This window comes from Erinaceus europaeus, unplaced genomic scaffold (genome assembly GCF_950295315.1).
Source record: "Erinaceus europaeus unplaced genomic scaffold, mEriEur2.1 scaffold_1104, whole genome shotgun sequence".
In the NCBI taxonomy this organism is placed as follows: Eukaryota; Metazoa; Chordata; class Mammalia; order Eulipotyphla; family Erinaceidae; genus Erinaceus; species Erinaceus europaeus.
In genome coordinates, this window is record NW_026647805.1 from 8086 (window position 1) to 16732 (window position 8647).

Sequence of the window (8647 nt, forward strand, 5' to 3'; positions counted from 1 at the left end):
CAGCAAGGGCAACAAACTGGGGAAAATAGCCCCCAGGAGCAGTGGATTCGTAGTGCTGGCCTGGAGGCAATAAATGAATAAATGAATAAATAAATATAAAATAAAATGGACTGAGGAGACAGCACAGGGGTTCTGCAAAGTCTCTCCTGCCTGAGCCTCTGAGGTCCCAGGTTCAGTTCCCGGCACCACCATCAGTCAGAGCTGTGTAGTGCTCTGGTTAACAGTAAGAACCATGACAGTAATGATCATTAATATCAACAACCACGAAGCAGGGGAGACAGCACAGAGATTCCGCAGAAGACTCTCCTGCCTGAGACTCCGAGGCCCCAGGTTCAGTCCCCAGCACTACCATCAGCCAGAGCTCAACAAGGCTCTCGGGAAATAATAATAACGACGACGATGATAATAACCATGATAATAACGGTTCGGCAAAAGCCTCTCCTGCCCGAGGCTCTGAGGCCGCAGGTTCAGTCCCCAGCACCACCAGCAGCCAGGGCTCAGCAGGGCTGCGGGGAATCGGAAAACGAGGGAAGTCGCAGTGGCGTGGAAGGCAGGCCTGCCGGCTGGTGTGCACACAGAGCGACCCCAAGGTCCTCGGAAAGAAGCAGGTGGGTTTTGGCCTCACCTGCCGCCTCCAAGACACAGGTGAGGTTTGCCCAGTGGGAGGAAGCTATGCAGCTGGGAGGGTCCCCCTAGGCCTGGGCCCGCCCACCCAGCCCCGGCCTGCACAGGTGGTCCCTGGCTCACCTTTGACCCCGTCCCCTCCCCAGTGGTCCCCTCTCCGGGGTCCCCGGCTCACCTTTGACCACAGCCGCCTCCTTGAGGTGATGTGCCAGGAAGTCGATGCTGGCGTAGCTGCCCGCACCGGAGCCCGGGCCCCCGCAACCACCTGTTGCGCCGCCGGCCCCCATGGTGCCCATGAGGCCGCCCAGGCTGCGGGTCCTGCCCCAGGCCGCCCTGTCCGCAGGGTGCGGGGCCACCTGCTCCCGCACGTCGATGGCGATGTAGTTGAGGCCGTTCTGGAAGCCGGAGGACGTCTCCCTGCGCATGGGGGCGGCCCCCAGACCCCCGAGCTGGCCCGCCGTCCAGGGCCGCCCCGGCTGCAGGTGGCGGGGGGACGCGGGGGGCTCGTCACCCGCACCCGGGGCCGCGCCGCCTTCACTGCTTTTCCGGAGAGACACGTTTTCCACGGAGGCCGAGTTGGGGCGCTTGGGGGTGTGGGCGAAGGAGGGCGACACGGGGGTCACTGTGGTGGTGGACGAGAAGGTCTCGGAGCTGTGGCGGCGCCGGCCGCCCTGGGGGTCGGCGCGGATGACCTTGGCGCCGCGGTGCGGGTCGGGGGCCCCCGCCTGCAGGAAGGCCTCCACGCCCGACACCTGTTCTTTGAGGCTGCGGCGCTTGGCGGCCAGCACGGGGCCGGACAGCTCGGGCCGCGAGGGAGCGGCCGCCACCCCCAGGGCCATCTCGGTGTAGTCGCCGTCGCCGTCCCCGGGCTCGTCACGGGCACATTGGGTGGGCGGCCGCGGGGGCAGCGGAGGACACGGGGAGGCCGCGTCGGGGGAAAGCAGGGCGTCGGGCGAGCCCAGGGGGTGGTCCCCGGGGCGGCCGGGCCGGGGCGACCGAGGTGAGCTCAGGCTGGGGTCCAGGTTCATGTAGTCGGACAGCGGGGAGCGCAGGCGACTGTCGCCGCTGGTGCCCGGGGTCCCCGAGCCGAGCGACGACGCGGGGCTGCCGGCCAGCAGCGGGCTGGACGACGCGGCCGAGGCGGGCTCCCCGAAGTCGATGTGGATGTACTCGCCGGGGCTGCGGGGCTCAGACGCGCAGGGCGGGCGGGGCGGCGCGTCCAGCGCCAAGCGCGTGGGGCGCACGGGCCGGGGGCGCACGGGGCCCAGCCCGTCTGCGCGCAGCGGCCTCCCGGAGGCCTGTCCGGCCTGTCCGGCGCGGGGGCCCGGCTCGGGCCCGTCCTCCTCCTCCAGGATGCGGCCCACGGGCGAGCTCATGAGCACGTACTGGTCGGTGTCCCCGTTGCACAGGGCCGCGGCCTTGGCGGCGCGGGGCAGCGAGCCGGGGCCGTGGCCGTGGCCGTGGCCAAAGCCTGGGGGGCCGCGGGGCGGCTCGGCGGAGTCCGGCGGGGTCCCCGCGTCACCGGGGGACATGTTGAGGTAGTCCCCGCCGGCCCGGGCGCCGTCCACCCACAGGCGGGCGCCGCACCACATGCGCACGTAGCGGCCGTCGTCCGGGGAGCTGTCGGCGGCCTGCGGGGCTCCGGCCAGGCCGCGGGGCTGCAGGATGAGCTTGGGCGCCGACACGCTGGTGGGGCTGGTGGGGCTGGTGGGGCTCATGGGGCTCATGGGCACGTAGTCGCCGCCCCCCGCGCCCGCCAGCAGCGCGGCGCCCGGCGTCATGGGCACGTAGCCGTCGTGCGGGGCGCGGCCGGGCCCGATCTCCACGTGGCCATAGTCCTCCGGGTAGGCCAGGCGCGGCGAGGACGCGGGCGCGCGCGGGTGTCCGGGGCTGCGGGCCAGCGCGGCGCGGAGCAGCGTGCGCTCGTCCAGGGAGGCGGACGCGGGCTGCGGCGGGACGGGGCGCTGGCGGGCGGGCGCGCTCAGCGAGCAGGTGCGGGGCCGGTGCAGGGCGCGTTCCCAGTCCCCGGCCCCGCGGCCCGGCGCCGGCCTGTCCATGCTCACGTAGCCCGCCAGCTCGGCCGTCGCGGGGGGCGTCCCGGACCCCGACTCTGGGGTGCGGCTCCCCGGCGGGGCCCCGGGGCTGGAGCCGTACTCGTCCTGCGACATGCAGCCCGCGTCGCTGGGCGAGCCCGAGGCGGAGGCCGAGGCGGAGGCGCTGCCGCTGGACGGCCGCGGGGCCCCGGGGTGCGGGGGAGGCGAGGGCGCCACGTGCGGTGGCGGCGGCGCGAACCCCCGGCCGGCGCCCAGCGTGTGCGAGCGGCCCAGGGCTGCGCGCCCCGGGCCCGGACTGACCGGGCTCCCCGCCGCCCCGTCGCCCTCGCTGGCCGTGCGCGCCCGGGGGGCCCCGGCGGGGTGGGCGGGCGGCGTGGCGGCCAGCCCGTCGTTGCGCGAGCGGCGCGGCAGCCCCGTCTGGCTGGGCGGCAGGTGCACCGGGTGGTGGTGGCGCCGCGCCCCCGGCACGCTGATGGGGTGCGTGGCCGACGACTGGCTCTTGCTGCGCGGCCGGAACTCGCACAGCTCCTTGAGCGCCTTCATGGCCTCCAGGATGGTCTCGTGGATGTTCTGCGCCACCACCGCGTCGTCCGCCTGCATCCACAGCTCGCCGGGGCCCGTGGCGGCCGAGCGCCCCACCTCCATGAAGAAGAAGCTGTCCGAGTGGCCGCAGCGCCGGATGCTCATGAGCTGCAGCGTGACGGCCGGCTGCTCGCAGTTGAGGCGCACGAAGCCCACGGTGCGCGCCGACAGGCACAGGCGGTGCACGCCCGTCAGGTGGCGGCTCTGGCCCAGCCCCTTGGGCTTCAGGGTCACCTGCCACACCTCGCGGTAGGCGGGCGCGTCGTCGGGGCCCAGCGCGCCGGGCAGGGGCGCGCTGCCGGCCGCCCCGGGGTGCGCGTGGCGGGGGGCTCCGGGGGGCGGCTCGGCCTGCGCGCGGGTCTCGCCCAGCAGCTGCGCCAGCGCCCGGTACCAGCCGTCCTGCTCCTGCTCGCTGTCGGCCGCCACGGCGAAGTACTCGTCGCGGGTGTAGAGCGCCACCAGGTACTTGTGCTTGGCGTCGGCGCGCTTGTGCACGTTCAGGCAGCAGTCGAGCGCGATCACCCGCTTGGGCGCGGCCGCCTTGCTGCGCCACTTCTTCTCGCTCTCGTAGTACTCCAGGCGCGGCGCGCCCCCGCCCCCGCCCCCGTCCGCGTCCCCGCCGCCCGCGGGCGCGCGCAGCACGAAGAAGCGCTTGTGGCCGTGGCGCAGTTTGCGCAGGTAGCCGCACTTGCGCACGCCCTGCCGGCTGTTGTTGTTGTTGTTGAGGTTCGGGCCGTCGGCGGCCGCGGGGGCCCCGGGGGGGCTGGCCATGGCGTCCCTGCTCCGGCTCGCGCTCCGGCTCGGGCTCCGGCTCCGGCTCCGGCTCCTGGCGGGCGGGGCGGGTGAGGGCCGCGGGGCTCGGGGGCTGCTGCCCCCTGCCCGGGGGTTGCTCCGGGGGGTTCTGCGGGGCTCCGGGATGTGCTCCGGGGGTGCTGCGGGGCTCCGGGATGTGCTCCGGGGCTCCGGGGGGGTGCTCCGGGGGTGCTGCGGGGCTCCGGGGGGTGCTCCGGAGGGTGCTGCGGGGCTCCGGGATGTGCTCCGGGGGGTGCTGCGGGGCTCCGGGATGCTCGGAGGGTGCTCCGGGGCTCCGGGATGTGCTCCGGGGGTACTGCGGGGCTCCGGGGCTGCTGCGGGGCTCCCGGATGCTCGGAGGGTGCTCCGGGATGTGCTCCGGGGGTGCTGCGGGGCTCCGGCGGTGGTCGGGGTGCTGCGGGGCTCCGGGATGTATGTGCTGCGGGGGTCCGGGACGTGCCCCGGGGGTGTTCCGGGGCTCCGGGGGCCGGCTAGGGCGCGCTGCCGCTCGGCTCCGGGGCGCCCGAGGTCCCCGCGGCCGCCGGCTCCTGCACCTGCTGCGGCCGGGCTGCGGGCTGGCGGCGGGGCCCGGCGCGCGGCGAGTAACACATCGCGCTCGGCGAGTGTCTCAACTAAGAGCAAAACAACATGTGACTCGGCGTGACGCAGCCCGCGCCGCCCCGCCCCGCGCCGCCATTGGCGCCGCGCCCCCCGACCGACGGCCCGCGCGGCCAATAGAGGGTCGCGCTCGTGGGCCGCCCCCAGTCCCCGCCCATCGCGCCGCGCGCCGCTCGCCCGGCCTTCCCGCCGGCCCCGCCCCCCCCCCCCCCCGAGTCTGGCACCGGGACTGGGTGCGGGGCGCTGGGCTGGGTGCGGGGCGCGGCTGGGCGCGGGGCGTGGGACTGGGTGCGGGGCTGGGCGCGGGACTGGGGGCGGGGCGTGGGACTGGGGGCGGGGCGCGGCTGGGCGCGGGGCGTGGGACTGGGTGCGGGGCTGGGCGCGGGACTGGGGGCGCGGCTGGGAGCGGGGCTGGGTGCGGGGCTGGGCGCGGGACTGGGGGCGGGGCGGGGCGCGGGTCCCGGATCCTGGACACACCCTGCCCTGTGCGCAGCCGCTCCATCAGCGGGGACCGAGCTTCCGCCGGGAGGGCGCAGCGCGGGGCTGGAAAGGGGGGACCGCGACCCCAGACCCCTTGTGCTTCCCAACCTCGTGCGCCCTGGACCCCATCAGCCCGCGGGAGGGGACAGCGCGGGGAGGCAGTGCTGCACCCGGACCCCGGACCCTGGCACCCAGACCCGGGACCCCAGACCCTGGAAACCGGACTCCGGACCCTGGCACCCAGACCCCGGACCCGGGACCCCAGACCCTGGAAACCAGAACCCAGACCCCGGACCACAGACCCTGGGACCCAGACCCTGGAACCCAGACCCCAGACCCGGGACCCCAGACCCTGGAAACCGGAACCCAGACCCCGGACCACAGACCCTGGAACCCAGACCCCAGACCCGGGACCCCAGACCCTGGAAACCGGAACCCAGACCCCGGAACCCGGACCCCGGACTACAGACCCTGGAACCCAGACCCTGGAACCCAGACCCGGGACCCCAGACCCTGGAAACCGGACCCCAGACCCTGGAACCCAGACCCCGGACCCCAGACCCTGGAACCCAGACCCCAGACCACAGACCCCGGACCCCAGACCCTGGAACCCAGACCCTGGAACCCAGACCCCGGACCACAGACACCAGACCCCGGACCACAGACACCGGACCCCAGACCCTGGAACCCAGACCCCGGACCCCAGACCCTGGAACCCGGACCCCAGACCACAGACCCTGGAACCCAGACACCGGACCCCAGACCCTGGAACCCGGACCCCAGACCCTGGAACCCAGACCCCGGACCACAGACACCGGACCCCAGACCCTGGAACCCAGACCCCGGACCCCAGACCCTGGAACCCGGACCCCGGACCACAGACCCTGGGACCCAGACCCCAGACCCCGGACCCTGGAACCCAGACCTCAGACCCCGGACCTTGGAACCCAGACCCCGGACCCAACCCCAGACCCTGAAACCCAGACCCTGGACCCTGGAACTCAGACCCCGGACCCAGACCCCAGACCCTGGAACCTAGACACCGGACCCAGACCCCAGACCCTGGAACCTAGACCCTAGAACCCAGACCCTGGAACTCAGACCCCAGACTCTGGACTCCGGGCCCTAACCCCAGACTCTGGAGCCCGGACCTCAACCCTGGACCCCCGACCATGGACCCCGGACCCCAGACCGGCTGGCGAGGACCTCCCCCCACCCATGCACCCCGACCTCCATGAGCCGAGCTGCAACTTCCACGGGGCAGGGGAGTGGGCTGCACCCCGGACCCCCAACCCAGGACCCCATGAGCCGGCTGCAGTTTCCACCGGGGAGGGGGCGCAGATCCGGGGCAGCAGGGGGAGGTGCTGGGGAGGGGCGCCGCCTCCACGGGCGGGACAGGGGGGCGACCGCAGGGGCGCGGAGAGCCGGCGCGGGGCGGGGGCGCGCGGGGTGCAGACACCCCGGGGTGGGGGAGGCGGGGGCGCGCGGGTGCCGGCACCCCGGGGTGGGGGAGGCGGGGGCGCGCGGGGTGCAGACACCCCGGGGTGGGGGAGGCGGGGGCGCGCGGGTGCCGGCACCCCTAGGGCGGGGCGGGGGCGCGCCCCCGATGGCGCGCGGGAGCGGCTGGGAGGGGCCGGGCCGCAGCTTGTTTACCGCGGTGTGGCGGGTGTCGCCTGCGCAAAGGGGCTTCCTGGGGGCGGCGCTGCCCTCTGGGTCCCCCGCACGCACCCGGGGAGGAGCCTGGCCGTTGGGGTCTCCCGCCCCCCAGCGCGCGGGCCGGGGAGGTGACCGCGGGGCGCTGAGGGGCCACTGCGGCTTCCAGGGCGGGGGGCGGGGGGCGCCTTCCCAGGCCAGCACCCAGGGGTGCCCGAGATGCGGAACCTGCCCGCGTCCCTGCAGCAAGGCCGCTGTCCGGTGGGCTGCAGTCGGGTCCTGCTGCGACCTCCTGACGCCCCCAGCACCGCACAGCACCGTCCGTGAGGGATCCCACCCCCAGCACCGCAGAGCATCCTCCATGAGGCCGGGACCCCACCCCCAGCACCGCAGAGCATCCTCGAGAGACCCCACCCCCAGCACCGCACAGCACCCTCCATGAGGGACCTCACCCCCAGGGCACCCTCCATGAGGCAGGGACCCCACCCCCAGCACCCCAGAGCACCCTCCATGAGGCAGGGACCCCAGCTGCTGCAGGTCCCACGGAAACAAGGCTCCACAGGACAGGACCCTTGTCCGGTTTTGTTTGTTTGTTTGCTTTCCTTTCTTTTTTCTGGCTTTGTTTCTCAGCATGACTTCTGCAGGCTTGCCTTGCTGTGTCTTATCAGTCCCAGGAGATTGGATGGTGGCCTGCATCAGGCCCCAACACCTTTTAGCACCACAGACCTTCCCGGGAAGGGAGGCCACCGCTGTGGTTTCTGAGACAGTGACGTCTATTTTGAACTCATCTCGAGAAGCGGGTGGAGGATGGAGCAGACACACAGATGGCAGCAGTTGAAGGCCTGGCGTGTGCACCATCGCCATCCCTGACCAGGGCCGGGACTGGGGAGAGCAGACGCCAAGGGGTCACATTTGCATCGGGTGAATTCAGAGTAGAGCCCCTGCCCCCCCCCCATATAAAAACCAGACTTAACAGACTGACAGACGCCCTCCCCCATGTGTCCTGGACCCCACCTCCCCAGAGCCCTGCCCCATTAGGGACAGACAGACACAGGCTGGGGGTGTGGATCCACCTGCCAACACCCATGTCCAGTGGGGAAGCAATGACAGAAGCCAGAACTTCACCTTCTGCTCCCCATAAAGAATTTGGGTCCAGGCTCCCAGAGGGAGAGAAATGTCAGGGGAAGGTGAGCAGAGGGCTCTGAACCCCAACTCCATCAGGGCCCAGAGAGAGAAGAGGAAAAAAGGAGGGACATTCAGAAGGAGTAACGGGGAGTCAGGCAGTAGCGCAGTGGGTTAAGTGCAGGTGGCGCAAAGCACAAGGACCGGTGTAAGGATCCTGGTTTGAGCCCCCGGCTCCCCACCTGCAGGGGAGTCGCTTCACAGGCGGTGAAGCAGGTCTGCAGGTGTCTGTCTTTCTCTCCCCCTCTCTGTCTTCCCTTCCTCTCTCCATTTCTCTCTGTCCTATCCAACAACGACATAAATAACAACAATAAAAAACAACAAGGGCAACAAAAGGGAAAATAAATATAAAAAAAGTAGTAACAGGTGTAGGTATGACTTGGAAAAGAAGAGAAGGCAGGATCATAGGAGGGGAATAAAAAGGCTAAATTTAGACAAATAGTTGTAGAAATGATAGTTAATCCAGGGGCTGAGCGGTGGCGCACCTGGCTAAGTGCTCACAGCACGGTACAAAGACTTGGTTCGAGCCCCAGTCCCCACTTGCAGGGGGAGGGGGAGCTTCACGAATGAGAAAGCAGGGCTGCGGGTGTCTCTCTGCCTTGTCTCTCTCTCTCTATCTCCCCCTCCCTTCTCACTCTCTGGCTGTCTTATTCCAGTAAATA

General features: G+C 71.3%; 1 protein-coding gene across 1 annotated transcript; it reads right to left on the reverse strand.

Annotated features, from left to right (window-relative positions):
* Nucleotides 1-707: 707 nt before the first annotated feature.
* IRS2 (insulin receptor substrate 2) lies at nucleotides 708-4033 on the reverse strand. The gene has a single exon (XM_060184393.1). The coding sequence runs from the start codon at nucleotides 4029-4031 to the stop codon at nucleotides 744-746; it is 3288 nt and encodes a 1095-aa protein (XP_060040376.1). The 5' UTR covers nucleotides 4032-4033; the 3' UTR covers nucleotides 708-743.
* Nucleotides 4034-8647: the final 4614 nt, after the last annotated feature.